The sequence below is a fragment of the Saimiri boliviensis genome, chromosome 6 (assembly GCF_048565385.1).
Source record: "Saimiri boliviensis isolate mSaiBol1 chromosome 6, mSaiBol1.pri, whole genome shotgun sequence".
Classification (NCBI taxonomy): Eukaryota; Metazoa; Chordata; class Mammalia; order Primates; family Cebidae; genus Saimiri; species Saimiri boliviensis.
The window spans coordinates 71,742,105-71,757,446 of record NC_133454.1 but is presented as its reverse complement, the minus strand read 5'-3'; the positions used below and the strand labels follow the sequence as shown (position 1 = coordinate 71,757,446).

The window sequence follows — 15,342 nt, the reverse complement described above, 5'->3', positions numbered from 1 at the left end:
AAAAAAAAAAAAAAAAAAAAGAAAGGGACCATGTCTGATCTATCTTAGAACTGATCTGTCTAAGGGGACTAGCCAACGAAATCAGCTGAGTCAACCCTGGCAATCAATGCGGTGACAGATGTCGCAGCCAGATCACCCTCACATCCAGTCCTACCTTCTTGGTAACAGAACAGTTGATTTTGCTGGTCTAATGTCTGTAGAGCTAGACATGTATCATAGGACTGGCTTAGGGAGAGTTACTTTATATTAGCACCCATGTTTTCACTTGTTTATCTCTTGTAGCTCATTAAAAGAAGAACCATAACTGAGCATCTATATGCCATGCACTGTGCTGAGTACCCATGATGGTCAGGTGAATGGGGACATGGTCCTTTCCTATAAAAAGTATAAAGTCTGCTGGGAAAGTGAGTGCTCAAAAAGTATAACTAAATACTTGTGGTAAGTGCTTTACTAGGGGAATAAACTAAATATTAAGAGAGCAAAGATAAACAATTCCTTCATGATATTTTACAGGGTAAATACATACAATTTTAAAACAAAAAAGAAGCGGTTGCCAGGCACGGTGGCTCAAGCCTGTAATCCCAGCACTTTGGGAGGCCGAGGCGGGCGGATCACAAGGTCAAGAGATCGAGACCATCCTGGCCAACATGGTGAAACCCCGTCTCTACTAAAAATACAAAAAAATAGCTGGGCGTGGCGGCGTATGCCTGTAGTCCCAGCTACTTGGGAGGCTGAGGCAAGAGAATTGCTTGAACCCAGGAGGCGGAGGTTGCAGTGAGCCAAGATTGTGCCACTGCACTCCAGCCTAGTGCCTGGTGACAGAGACTCTGTCTCAAAAAAAAAAAAAAAAGAAGCAGTTCTCCCCGAAAGGGTCAGTGAAGGTGCTACAGAGTTCAGCTCAACAAACATGTATTAAATGCTACCTGTATCTTGATACTGGGAGGGTAAAGTTGAACTGGACACTCCTCTAGCAGTATGTAGTTGCTTGGGGTAGCTGGTGACACAGGGCTGTAAAGAACATAAAAAAGCTACCCAGGGCTAAGTACAAAGAGTGACTCTTGTAAAGACCTGAGTCTGCCAGTGCCATTAGAGCTCCTGGTCTCCAGCCTGCTGGGAGTCTCACCCCGTGTCAGCGAATTACAATAGTGTCTGATTTTTAGAGGGATTCATGTTTGATATGAATAATAGTAATGACTCTTTTCCATTCTGAAAGTACTTTGACATCCATTATCTCAGATGCAAGCCATATTCCCTTGGAACATTACTAGAGCTAAACCCCTCCTCAAGTTGAATAATAACAGTCTTTCCCATTTTAGAAGAATATTAAATGAATGGATAGAATTTTCTGATTTTCACATATTTCTCCCATCAGTTTTATTTGATGAAAACAAATATTAACAGAGAAACTCAGTGATGTTTTTATTTTATTATTTATTTATTTATTTATTTTTGAGATGACGTTTCACTCTTGTTGCCCAGCCTGGAATGCAATGATGTGATCTCGGCTCACTGCAATCTCCACCTTCCAGGTTCAAGCGATTTTCTTGCCTCAGCCTCCTCAGTAGCTGGGACTACAGGCACGCACCACCATGCCTGGCTAAATTTTTGTATTTTTAGTAGAGATGGGGTTTTGTCATGTTGGCCGCACTGGTCTTGAACTCCTGACTTCAGGTGATCCACCCGCCTCAGCCTCCCAAAGTGCTGGGATTACAGCAGCTGTGAGCCGCTGTGCCCAGCCTTTCTGGAGGGACTCCTTCCTTTTTTTTTTAGACAGAGTCTTGCTCTGTTGCCACCCTGGAGTGTAGTGGTGCAATCTCAGCTCATTGCAACCTTCGCCTCCCAGGTTCAAGCGATTCTCCTGCCTCAGCCTCCCCAGTAGCTAGGACTACAGGCACACACCACCAAACCCAGCTAATTTTTGTATTTTTAGTAGAGACGGGGTTTCACCATGTTGGCCAGGATGGTCTCGATCTCTTGACCTTGTGATTTGCCCGCCTTGGCTTCCCAAAATGCTGGGACTACAGGCCTGAGCCACTGCACCTGGACCTATGTTTTAATTTTTTTTTTCTTTTTTTCAGAGACAGGATCTTGCTCTGTTGCCCAGCTTGGAGTGCACTGGTGTGATCATAGCACACTGTAGCCTCAACCTCTCAGGCTCAAGTGATCTTCTCACCCTGCCTCCCGAGTAGTTGGGACTATAGATGTATACCACCACACCTTGCTAATATTTTTATTTTTTAAATTAATTAATTTTTTGAAATAGTCTCACTCTGTCACCCAGGCTGGAGTATGGTAGCATAATTATGGCTCACTGCAGCCTTGACCTCTCTGACTCAGGTAATCCTCCCACCTCAGCCTCCCAAGTAGCTGGGATTATAGGTGTGCGCCACCACACCTGTCTAATGTTTTGTAAAGATGGGGTTTCACCATGTTGCCCAGCTGGTCTCGAACTCCTGGGTTCAAGTGATCTACCTTTCTTAGGCTACCAAAGGGTTGGGATTAAAGGTATGAGCCCCCACAATTGGCCTAGAATTCATTTCAGTTCAACTCAACGTTTAATATTTTGGGGCTCTAGGAATAAAAAGATTAATGAGACATAGTAACATAGTATCTTCCTACATGAATTGTGGCAGTAGTTTAGCTACTGTAATAAAGAGACCTACAATACCAGGGGCTTAAGTAAGATAGAAATTTCTTTGTTTTCTCACATAAAAGTGTAAGTAGATATTCCAGCTTTTTGTTCGCCATACTTACCATATTGCTTCTATCTCATGGTGTCAGATGGCTGCTCCTTCTTTAGCCATCATGTTCTCATTTCAGCCAGCAGGGAGGGAAAATGGGAAACAGTAGTCATCATGTTTCTTTTCTTTCTTTGTTTTGTTGTTTGTTGTTGTTGTTGTTGCTTTCAGTACTTTAGAGGACCTCCAGAAATGTTGCTGTTGTTTTATTTTGTTTGTTTTGTTTTTTTGAGACGGAGTCTCACTCTGTCACCCAGGCTGGAGTGCATTGGCACGATCTTGGCTCATTGTGACTTCCACCTCCCGGGTTCAAGTGATTCTCCTGCCTCAGCCTCCCGAGTAGCTGGGATTACAGGTGACTGCCACACACCCAGCTAATTTTTATATTTTTAGTAGAGACGTCGTTTAACCATGTTGGCAAGGCTGGTCTCAAACTCCTGACATCAGGTGAGCCAGTGCTTGACCTAATTTTTGTATTTTTAGTAGAGATGGGGTTTTACCATGTTGGCCAGGTTGGTCTCAAACTCCTGACCTCAGGTGATCTGCCAGCCTTGGCCTCCCAAAGTGCTGTGATTACAGGTGTGAGTCGCTGTACCTGGCCTGTTTTGTTTTTTTGAGACAGGGTCTCATTCTGTCATCCAGACTGGAGTGTAGTGGTGTGATCATAGCTCACTGAAACCTCAAACTCTTGAGTTCAAGCAATCCCCTAGCCTCAGCCTCCTGTGCAGCTGGGACCACAGGTACATGCCATCACACAGGGCTACTTTTTTTTTTTTTTTTTTGAGACGGAGTTTCGCTCTTGTTACCCAGGCTGGAGTGCAATGGCGCGATCTTGGCTCACCACAACCTCCGCCTCCTGGGTTCAGGCAATTCTCCTGCCTCAGCCTCCTGAGTAGCTGGGATTACAGGCACGTGCCACCATGCCCAGCTAATTTTTGTATTTTTAGTAGAGACAGGGTTTCACCATGTTGACCAGGATGGTCTCGATCTCTTGACCTCGTGATCCATCCACCTCGGCCTCCCAAAGTGCTGGGATTACAGGCTTGAGCCACCGCACCCGGCTCACAGGGCTACTTTTTAAATATTTTTGTAGAGATAGGGTCTTGCCGTATTGCCCAGGCTTGTCTCAAACACCTAGGCTCAAGCGATCTACCCACCTAGGCCTCCCAAAGTGCTGGGATTACAAGTGTAAGCCACCGTACCCAGCTGTGTTGTCTCTTTTTAGAGTAGCTGAACTAGCACTTTGCATACTGCAGATGCTTAATACATTCTTCATTCCATAAAATTTACCAGTTGCAAGTTGGGACCATGCTTCTCTCCAATGTATATAGTAGTAACAGTAGTGTCCTATCTATGTACCCTACACAACATCTTTTAAAAATGCCGTTTATGGCTGGGTGCAGTGGCTCACAACTATAATTCCAGCACTTTGGGAGGCTGAGGCTGGTGGATCACCTGAGTTCAGGAGTTTGAAACCAGCCTGGCTAACATGGTAAAACTCCATTTCTACTAAAAATACAAAATTAGCCAGACATGGTAGGCAGATGCCTGTTATCAGTTACTTGGAAGGCTGAGGCACAAGAAGAATTGCTTCAATTTAGGAGGTGAAGGTTGCAGTGAGCTGAGATTGTGCCATTACACCCTAGCCTGAGTGACAGAGTGAGACTCTGTCTCAAAATAAGAATAATAATAGTGCCATTTATTTATTTTTAATTTATCTTTTTGAGACAGGGTCTTGCTGTCACCCAGGCTGGAGTGCAATGGTGCAATCTTGGCTCACCGCAACCTCTGCCTCCTGGGTTCAGGCAATTCTCCTGCCTCAGCCTCCTGAGTAGCTGGGATTATAGGCTGGCGCCACCTTGCCCAGCTAATTTTTTTTTTGTATTTTTAGTAGAGACGGGGTTTCACCATGTTGACCAGGTTGGTCTAGATCTCTTGACCTCATGATCCACCCACCTCGGTCTCCCAAAGTGCTGGGATTACAGGCTTGAGCCACCGTGCCCGGCCCTAGCTTCAGAATATTATATGGTTATTCGAGACCCTGTTTGAGGAATCCAAGACCCACAGAAAGATTAAATGATGTGCCCACATGGCTAGAAATTTTCAGAGCCAATATTTGGAATGAGGATGGCCAGAATTCATCTAACATCTCTAGCATTTCCATTTCATATAAATTCACTCTATTAAGCTTCACAATAACTTTAGATGTTACAGATGAGGAAACTGAAGCCTAGAAAGGTCACCCAGTGCCATGTAGTGACTAAGCAGATATTTAGGATTTGAGGTCAGGTTTTCTTTGGCTACCATCTCAGTCTAGTGCACTTTATACAGCATCAGGCCGTGTCTCCTTGCTACCCTAGTCAGAGCCAGGCCTTTTGTCCATGTCTCTCAAGTGTGTAACACAAGGTTATAAACATGCTTGATTGCTGTGTACCTCACAGCTGATTATGGACTGTTCATAATATCATAGTTTATACTATCACCAAATCATTCAAATCCTCGGGTGTAAATTTTGTTATTTTCATCACCAGAATTTCTGGAAGCTGAATATGCTGCAGGCATATCAGACTTTTTGTTTGAGGATTCAGATAATGGATAATTCTTATCCAACTTTCTCACTCTGGAGAATGTCACTTATAGCAATAGGTAGATACTATCACTTTAGAGGAGAGAGCCCAGGCTTGGGGCTGCAGACTCAGCTTCTAGCTCTGGATAGATGTAAGGTGGTTACCTTTGCCCTTTTCTTACTGTTATAACCTTACACAAGCCATTTTCCTTTTCTGGGTCTCAACTTCCCCCTTGTATAAAATTAGGGGGAAGGAGAGACTAAATTATCTCTAAGATCCTTTCCAGCTGTAACAGGCTATGATTCTAAATTGATTCCTTTCTTTACCTGTTCTTTCCAGCAAAGTTTCTCAGTAACCTTGGGCAAGTAACTTGCCGTGAGAGGACCTCAGTTTTCTGTCTGTAAAACAGGGATAATAATGTGAACATTTCTGTACAAGACTTGTTTCATAATTTATCCTATGATCTATTTGGGGGACCACAGTACAGTCCCACAAGGACCTAAGAAAGACAATCCTGGGCCATTCCATAGTGAATCCAGGCCATAGAAGTGCCAATGTTTGATGATGGACTGTAGTCCATCCTTTCTACTACGTTTCTCCTAGCTTCTTATCCTTTCCAGCCTGGCTGGCCTTCATGTGCAGTCAGGTTGAGCTTCCCAAAACACAGCTTTATTCATGTATAACCTTTGCACAGATTTTTTTTTTTAGACAGAGTCTCACATTGTCACCTGGGCTGGAGTGCAGTGGCATGATCTTGGCTCACTGCAACCTCTGCCTCCCGGGTTCAAGTGATTCTCCTGACTCAGACCCCTGAGTAGCTGGGACTACAGGTGCCTGCCACCACGCCCAGCTAATTTTTTTGTATTTTTGGTAGAAATGGGGTTTCAACATGTTGGCCAGGCTGGTCTCGAACTCCTGGCATCAGGTTATCCACCCACCTCAGCCTCCCAAAGTGCTAGGATTACAGGCGTAAGCCACCATGCCAGTCCCGCACAGATATCTTTAATAGCTCCCCATGGCATTCATGAAGGCCTGAACTCAATCAGTAGGAGTAGAGAGAATGGGGTGGATGTGAGAAAATGTGTGTAGATAGAGTGACAGAAACTGTTATCTGGTATTATATGCAGTTAAGCTCTTGCTGGCTATGCTGTGCCCTGTCTCAGAACTGAAATATATACTGTAATATCACAGTAGGATCCTGATAATGTGAATTGGTTCAGGAAGATCTAGGCCAACAAGGAAAAGCAGGTGAGATGCCAAGAGGGATACTGGGATCAGCTTTCTTTCTTTGTTTCCCTAAAGCAATACCTTTGGAGAGTCCTGGCATTTTCTGTGGTTAAGAAAAGCCTCCTACAGGCTTCAGAGAAGCTCCTCCTCTCTCTGCTGGAAAATTTTAGCCACTCTCCATTGCATTCTCACTTTAGCATTCTACACAGCTCTTACTGCAGTGCTGCCTGTCACAATGAGAAGCCCTTATTCCTGCATTTGGCCATGAGTGTGGTGGGCTCTGAAGAAGAGAGAGCCAAATGCCTGCACCTTGGTGGTTGATCTCTAGAGGTTGGGTTCCCACTCAGAGCAAGGTCTAGCACCCTGGGGTGGCCACCATTGTTAAGAATTTTAGTAATACAGAGGAAAAATTCCTGCATTAGGCATCAGGAGGTCTGGATTTTAGTTCCTAGAGTCTGTCTTGTCTGGCTCTGTGACTCTGGGAAACATATATATCTGTTTGGGCTTGATAGTCTTCCCTTGCAAAGATGAAGAACCAGGACAAAATCATCTCTAAGTTCCTTCCCGTTCTAAAATTTTAAAATAATGACTCATTGTATGTTTTCTCTTTGTCGGGTCCTGTGCTAGATATGAGGAATATAAAGTGAAAATAATAATAAAACTTAATGTTTATTTAGTGTTTAAATATGTGCCACAGATTGTACTAACCATTTTACATATAGTATTTTGTTCAATTCTCAAAACATTCCAGTGAGATTAGGCCTATCATCAGCATTACTGGCTTTGTAAAAGGACCATTTCTTTGTCCTCTTTCTGCTTTCCCAGATTGGGTTCCTGCTCTTCACAGGTTGCCCTTCTGAGCAGCAGCATAAGGGAATCATTGCAGGTGCTCTGTCAGGAATAACGCTGCTGTGGAAGCCACTAGACTATTAGCTATTAGATGGGGTGACTTAAGACATGTAAGTAGAGGCAGATTTTTTTTTTCTTTAAAAAAAAATTTTGCCCCATCGCAAGACTTACTACCTATCTCCAGTTATTAGGACATGGTGGTATTATCTCAGGGCTAGACAGATGGCCCAATGGAACAGAAGAGTAGAGAAACAAATGCATATATCTCTGGGTACTTGTTCCATGACATAGGTGGCCCTGTAAAGCAATGTGGCTGAGTCCTTTTGGCTGGATGATCTTGTGAAAACAAAGAATGACTGTTGACCCTATTTCACACTGCACACAGGAAATCACTTAAAGGTGGACTGTAGATCTAAATGTAATTGTTAACATAATAAAACTGATAGGAGGTAAAATACAAGGATAGCTCCATGATCTGAAGGTAGGCAAAGATTTCTTACACAGGAACAAAAATCACTATAATGATAAAAAAATGAATATATTGGACTACATTAAAAATAAGAACTTTAAAAAAAAGAATAAAAAATAAGAACTTGAGGCCTATTGTGGTAACTTACTCCTGTAATCCCAGTGCTGTGGGAGGCTGAGATGGAAGGATTGCTTGGGGCCAGGAGTTCAAGATCTGCCTGGGCAGCAGAGTGAGACCCCTCCAATCTCTACAAAAAAAATTTAAAAATTAGCCAGGCATGGTAATGTGCACTGTAGTCCCAGCTACTTGGGAGGCTGAGGCACGAGGATCACTTGAGACCAGGAGTTCCAGGCTGCAGTGAGCTACAGTTGCGCCACTGCACTCCAACCTGGGCAATACAGTGAGACCCTGTCCTTAAAAAAATCTGAGCTTCATCAGTGACAAGTTAAACCAAAAAAAAAAAAAAAAAAAAAGAAAGAAAGAAAGAAAGAAAGGAAATAAATACAAATAGAAAAAGAACTTCTTATCAAAATATACCATCATAAAGTCAAAAAGGTACTGGAAGCTGTGGCTTCTGCCTGTAATCTGAATATTTTGGGAGGCTGAGGCTGGTGGATCACTTGAACCCAGGAGTTTGAGAACAGCCTAGGCAACATGGAAAGACCCTGTCTCTATTAAAAAAAAAAAAAAAAAATATATATATATATATATATATATATATATACAAAAATTAGTTAGATATAATGGCTCATGACTGTAATCCCAGCTACTCGGGAGGTTGAGGTGTGAGGATCACTTGAACCTAGGAGGTCGAGGCTGCAGTAAGGTGTGATTGGGCCACTGAACTCCAGCCTGGGCAACAGAGTAAGATTCTGGTCTTACAAAAAATTTTTTTTAAAAACTAAAAAAAAATTTTTTTTTTTTTTTTTTTTTTTTTTTTTTTGAGACGGAGTTTCGCTCTTGTTACCCCAGGCTGGAGTGCAATGGTGCGATCTCGGCTCACCACAACCTCCGCCTCCTGGGTTCAGGCAATTCTCCTGCCTCAGCCTCCTGAGTAGCTGGGATTACAGGCACACGCCACCATGCCCAGCTAATTTTTTTGTATTTTTAGTAGAGACGGGGTTTCACCGTGTTGACCGGGATGGTCTCGATCTCTTGACCTCGTGATCCACCCGCCTCGGCTTCCCAAAGTGCTGGGATTACAGGCTGAGCCACCGCGCCCGGCCTAAAAAAAAATTTTTTTTAATAAAATAAAAAGAGAAGGTACAGAGAGGGAGAAGATATTTGTAGCACTTACAAAGGATCATGTTTAGAATATATAAAGAGCCTCTGCAAGTCACTACTCGCTGCAACCTCTGCCTCACAGGCTCAAGCGATCTTCCTGTCTCAGCCTCCCAAGTTGTGGGACTACAGGTGTACATCACCACGCCTGTCTAATTTTTGTGTTTTTTGCAGAGATGGGGTTTTGCCATGTTGTCCAGGCTGGTCTCGGACTCCTAGGCTCAAGCAATCTACCTCCTCATCCTCCCAAAGTGCAGGGATTATAGGCGTGAGCCACTGTGTCCAGCTGATGCTAATATTTTTGTACGTGCTTCCAGAGATATTTTTAAAATATGCAATCAGGTAATTACACACATGCACACACACATCTATTCTCTTCTAGCTCCCCCATTTCTTTCCATTTTTTTTTTTGCCTTCAACCTCAGTGACATTTCTAGGGGCTAGGTCCCCCATTTATATGTGTGGCAACATTTTGAACACTTTAGTCTGCAGTTTGCTTTAATCATTTATATTAAAGACCTTTCCAGTGCCTGTACATAATGGAGTGGCTCCTTACTTTTTACAGCTGCATAATTTACTTAATAAGTCTCCCTTTTTTTTGAAACAGGTGCTCACTGTGGCCCAGGCTGGAGTGCAGTTGTATGACCATGGCTCACTGCAGCCTCAACCTCTCAGACTCAAGCCATCATCCGACCACAGCCTCCTGAGTAGCTGGGATTACAGGCACTTGCCATCATGCCCAGCTAATTAAGAAATATTTTTTGAGGCCAGGCGCGGTGGCTCAAGCCTGTAATCCCAGCACTTTGGGAGGCCGAGGCGGGTGGATCACGAGGTCAAGAGATCGAGACCATCCTGGTCAACATGGTGAAACCCCGTCTCTATTAAAAATACAAAAAAAGTAGCTGGGCATGGTGGCATATGCCTGTAATCCAAGCTACTCAGGATGCTGAGGCAGGAGAATTGCCTGAACCCAGGAGGCGGAGGTTGCGGTGAGCCGAGATCGCACCATTGCACTCCAGCCTGGGTAACAAGAGCGAAACTCCGTTTCAAAAAAAAAAAAAAGACATATTTTTTGTAGAGTCGGGATGTAGCTATGTTGCCAGGGCTGTTCTTGAACCCCTTAGCTCAAGTGATCCTCCTGTGTTGGCCTCCCAAAGTTCTGGGATTACAGGTGTGACCCGCTCCACCCAGCCATAAGTCTCTCTCTTTATGGGCATTTAGGTTAGATTATTTTCAGTTGAGATGCTTTCTTCTTTCTGATCTATGTTGTGTTAAATATCTCCTAGGCTTCCTTGTAACTTTTTTTTTTTAAAGACTGAGTCTCACCTCTTGCCCAGGCTGGAATGCAGTGGTCCAATCTCGACTCACTGCAACCTCCTCCTCCCAGGTTCAAGCATTCTTCTGCCTCAGCCTCCCATGTAGCTGGTATTACAGGTGTGCAGCACTATGCCCAGCTAATTTTTTGTATCTTTAGTAGAGATGAGGTTTCACCATGTTGGCCAGGCTGGTCTCAAACTCCTGACCTCATGATCTGCCCGCCTCAGCCTCCCAGAGTGTGGGAATTACAGGTGTGAGCCACTATGCCAGCCTTCATTTTAACTTTTTACAGCAGCCTACGTAAGTTGTTATGTAGTAAAGCAGTATTTTGTATGACAGAAAAAGAAAGAAATATAATAATCTAGGCCGGGTGTGGTGGCTCATGCCAATAATCCCAGCACTCTGGGAGGCTGAGGTGGGTGGATCACTTGAGGTCAGGAGTTCGAGACCAGCCAGGCCAACATGGAAACCCCATCTTTAAAAGGAAAAAAAAAAGAAATATAATAATCTACCTTTCGGTTCTCAAAAGGAATGCTGTGTAGACAATTGTAGAATTTCGAGCTAGAAGGAGTAGAAGAGAACTAATACTGAGATTCTTTTCCGTTAATTTTTTTCATAATTCTGATAAAACTCAAGATTCTCTCCTCAGAAACATGTACATGTAAAATTTTGCATATAAATTTTGGGGCTTGGCTGGGTGCAGTGGCTCACACTGGTAATCCTAGCACTTTGGGAGGCCAAGGCAGGCAAATCATCTGAGGTCTGGAGTTCAAGACCAGTCTGGCCAACATGGTGAAACCTTGTCTCTACTAAAATTATAAAAATTAGCTGGGCATGGTGGTGGGCACCTGTAATCCCAGCTACTTAGGAGGCTAAGGCAGGAGAATCACTTGAACCTGGGAGGCGGAGATTGCAGAGAGCTGAAACTGTGCCATTGCACTCCAGCCTGGGAGACAAGAGTGAAGCTCTGTCTCAAAAAAAATAAATTGGGGCGCTCATATAACCCTTAATTCATCTATGAGTTAGGAATATTTTAATCCACACCAGGCGTGGTACTTATGCCAGTAATCCTAGTACTTTGGGAGGCTGAGGCGGGTGGATTGCCTGAGCTCAGGAGTTTGAGACTGACCTAAGTAGCATGGTAAAACTTGATCCCTATAAAAAATACAAAAAATTAGCCGGGCGTGGTGGCGGGTGCCTGTAGTCCTAGCTGTTTAGGAGGCCGAGGCATGAGAATTCCTTGAACTGGGGAGGAGGAGGTTGCAGTGAGCCGAGATCACACCACTGCCACTCTAGCCTGAGTGACAGAGTGAGACTGTCTCCAAAAAAAAAAAAAAAAAGAATATTTTAATCTGACACAACCCTATCAGTTGATGAATAGTAATAGAAGGCCAGATATGGGAAGTGAATCTCAAAACAAGGAAATAGCAGAAGACAGTCACATGTATTCATGTTCCAGTTGTACATGTATTCAAATAATGACAGCAATATTCTCTCTCCTTGCATTGGCTGATGTCACAGTTCAGACTCGTGAGGGAAGTTGCCCATTCCTTCACAGGAGAACTTCAGTTTGTACCTAGGGTAACCCGAGAGCAAAACGTGAACAGATTTATTAGAAAGATTGACTTTTAAAAATATCAAGAGGGGAGATATCCCAGAGTTCAGCGCGGCGCCAGCCCTTCCGCCACAGTCGCCATTGTAGAGGAGCAGCCATGGCTCTTCGGTATCCTATGGCCGTGGGCCTCAACAAGGGCCACAAGGTAACCAAGAACGTGAGCAAGCCCAGGCACAGCCGCCACCGCGGGCGTCTGACCAAACACACCAAGTTCGTGCGGGACATGATCCCGGAGGTGTGTGGCTTTGCCCCATACGAGCGGCGTGCCATGGAGTTGCTGAAGGTCTCCAAGGACAAACGGGCCCTCAAGTTCATCAAGAAAAGGGTGGGGACACACATCCGGGCCAAGAGGAAGCGGGAGGAGCTGAGCAACGTCCTGGCTGCCATGCGGAAAGCTGCTGCCAAGAAAGACTAAGCCCGTCCCCTGCTGTCTCCTGAAATAAACAGCTGCGCCCAAAAAAAAAAAAAAAAAAAAAAATCAAGAGGGCCAGGCACGGTGGCTCACACCTATAATCCCAGAACTTTGGGAGGCCGAGACGGGTGGATCACGAGGTCAAGAGATCGAGACCATCCTGGTCAACATGGTGAAACCCCGTCTCTACTAAAAATACAAAAATTAGCTGGGCATGGTGGTGCACACCTGTAGTCCCAGCTACTCGGGAGGCTGAGGCAGGAGAATTGCTTGAACCCAGGAGGCGGAGGTTGCGGTGAACCGAGATTGCACCATTGCACTCCAGCCTGGGTAACAAGAGCGAAACTCCATCTCAAAAAGAAAAAAAAAATATCAAGATAGTATTATTAGAATTTTTCGTGTGACACGTTGATTTATTTTCTCTTTTTGTTTTCTCTTTAGCCCAAGAAGAAAAGAGGAAAAGTGGAAATGAGACCCATTAATTTGGGGACAGATTATGAATATGGGGTTTTAAACATTCATCTGACTGCATATGACATGACCCAGGCAGAAAGTTATGCCCAGTATGTTCACAACCTCTGCAACTCTCTCTCCATTAAAGTCGAAGAAAGGTATGAAGGATGCTTTTGTATGGGATGTTCTTGGTGTGGGTCGAATGCTCTGCTTTTTTGTTAAACTAGGCTTTTGAGATATAGTTAAATGTAGTAAAATTAACTCCTTTTAGGTATATAATTTGACACAATAAAAATATAGAATAGTGCTATTAACCTGAAAAGTTCCTTGGTGCCCTGGTGTAGTCAGTTTTCTTCCTCTTCCCCACTCAAGTCCCTGGCAACCACTCACCAATTTTCTGCTCTTAATGTTTTAACTTCTCCAGAATTTCACATAAATGAAATCACACAGTATGTAGCTGTTTGTGGCTGGCCTCTTTCACCAAGCATAATGTGTCTGACATTCATCCATGTTTTTGCAAGTTGTTTTTTTTTTTTTTTTTAAATTGTGGTAAAATACACATAACATAAAGTTACCATCTTAACTACTTTTAACTGTACAGTTTAGTGATATCAAATGCATTCATAATGTTATACAAACATCACCACCATCCATCTCCATAATGCTTTTCATCTTATAAAAATGAAACTCTGGCTGGGTGCAGTGGCTCACACCTGTAATCCCAGCACTTTGAGAGGCTAAGGTGGGAGGATCACTTGAGCCCAGGAGTCTGAGACCTGCCTGGGCAACATAGTGAGACCTTGTCTCTACAAATAACAAAATTAGCTGGGCATGGTGGCATGTGCCTGTAGTCCCACTTACTCAGGGGGGTGTGGTGGGAGGATAGCTTGAGTCCAGGAGGTGGAGACTCTGCAGTGAGCCATGTTCTTGCCACTGCACTCCAGCCTGGGCGACAGAGACTGAGGGAATATATTCTCTTCCCAGGTCCACAGGGGGCATAGTTTCTAGGGCAGGAACTTCCCAGCGACATGCCCCACCTGCCTTCCCCCAGGTCTCCACCTGGGAGACTTAACCGTCTTTGTTTAACTTTGGCACACGGGAAAGGATCAAAGATCAGTTACTCCAGCGGAAGTTTAAAGGAACTCTTTTCATTGGCCAGGGGGCTTGGAGAAGGTGGAAATTCCTCCCAGGTTAAAAGTTCCCTTCTTCCACACCTCCTTGGATTCCATACTTGGGTCTCCTTCCACTACCTTCGTGAAAGCTGATTTCTCTCTCCTGGATTCCATCTTTCTGTATTCTCTTACTCAGTGTGAGAGGAGTTTCCTTCCCTGATTTTCCCCCTGGGAACCCTTCTCACTCAGTGTAAGAGCGGCTTTTCTTTCTCCTCACTCAGTGTAAAAGCTAGCTGTTTCTCTCTACCCCTTCTCCTTTTTTCTCTTTCTCTCTGCTTAAATAAATCACTTTATGCAAAAAACTTTTTGGGTCCGGTATTTACTCCAAGGTGCTCACCTTCACTGGCAGGTTGTCCCCTTTCCCATTCTTGGGTAAGTGAAGGACAAGAACCTGGGGCGAACCTGATCGGAAAGAGAATAGGGCCAGTGTCCCTTTCCCTCCAAGACCCCGTATCAATATTTAATAAAACAGGGCAGGTACGTTTGGCTCACGCCTGTAATTCCAGCACTTTGTGAGACAGAGGCAGGTGGATCACCAGAGTTCAGGAGTTAGAGACTAGTCTGGCTAATATGGCAAAACCCCATTTTTACTAAAAATGCCAAAATTAGCTGGGTTCAATGGCATGTGCCTGTAGTCCCAGTTATTTGGGAGGCCGAAGCAGGAGAATCAGTTGGACCCAGGAAGTCGAGGTTGCCATGAACTGAGATTGTGCCACTGCACTCCAGCCTGGGCAACAGAGCAAGACTCAGATCTCCAGATAAATAAATAAATAAATAAATAAATAAATAATTAAACACTGAAACTTTGTACCCATTAAACAGTAACTGCCCATTTCTTCCTCCCCTAAGTTCCTGGCAACTACCTTTCTACTTCTGTCTCTGATTTTGACTACTCTTCCTCATATAAGTGGAATCATATAGTATTTGTCCTTTGGTGACTGGCTTCCTTCATTTAGCATAATATCCTCAAAGGTCATCCATGTGGTAGCATGTATCAGAATGTCCTTTCTTTTTCTTTTTTTGAGACGGAGTCTCGCTCTGTCACCCAGGCTGGAGTGCAGTGGTACGATCTCGGCTCCCTGCAACCTCTGCCTCTTCGGTTTCATCATGTTGGCCAGGCTAGTCTTTTAACTCTTGCCTCAAGTGATTCTCCTGCCTCAACCTCCCGAGTAGCTGGAATTAGTTGTGCGCCACCACACCTGGCTAATTTTTGTATTTTTAGTAGAGATGGGGTTTCACCAA

General features: G+C 44.1%; 2 protein-coding genes across 2 annotated transcripts in view; both read left to right on the top strand.

Moving 5' to 3' along the window:
• MRPL48 (mitochondrial ribosomal protein L48) overlaps positions 1-15,342 on the top strand; it is a 72,766-nt gene that overhangs the window by 37,776 nt on the left and 19,648 nt on the right. Inside the window, exon 5 of the mRNA XM_039471233.2 lies at positions 12,917-13,086. Within this exon, the coding sequence (XP_039327167.1) occupies positions 12,917-13,086 (170 nt within the window). The remainder of the gene's footprint in view (positions 1-12,916; positions 13,087-15,342) is intronic.
• On the top strand, positions 12,084-12,547 carry LOC120364656 (large ribosomal subunit protein eL36-like). The gene has a single exon (XM_039471235.2). The coding sequence runs from the start codon at positions 12,161-12,163 to the stop codon at positions 12,476-12,478; it is 318 nt and encodes a 105-aa protein (XP_039327169.1). The 5' UTR covers positions 12,084-12,160; the 3' UTR covers positions 12,479-12,547.

Excerpts from the sequence above, each read along its gene's own strand:
- LOC120364656 (XM_039471235.2), top strand. The coding sequence starts at position 12,161 with ATGGCTCTTCGGTATCCTATGGCCGTGGGCCTCAACAAGGGCCACAAG.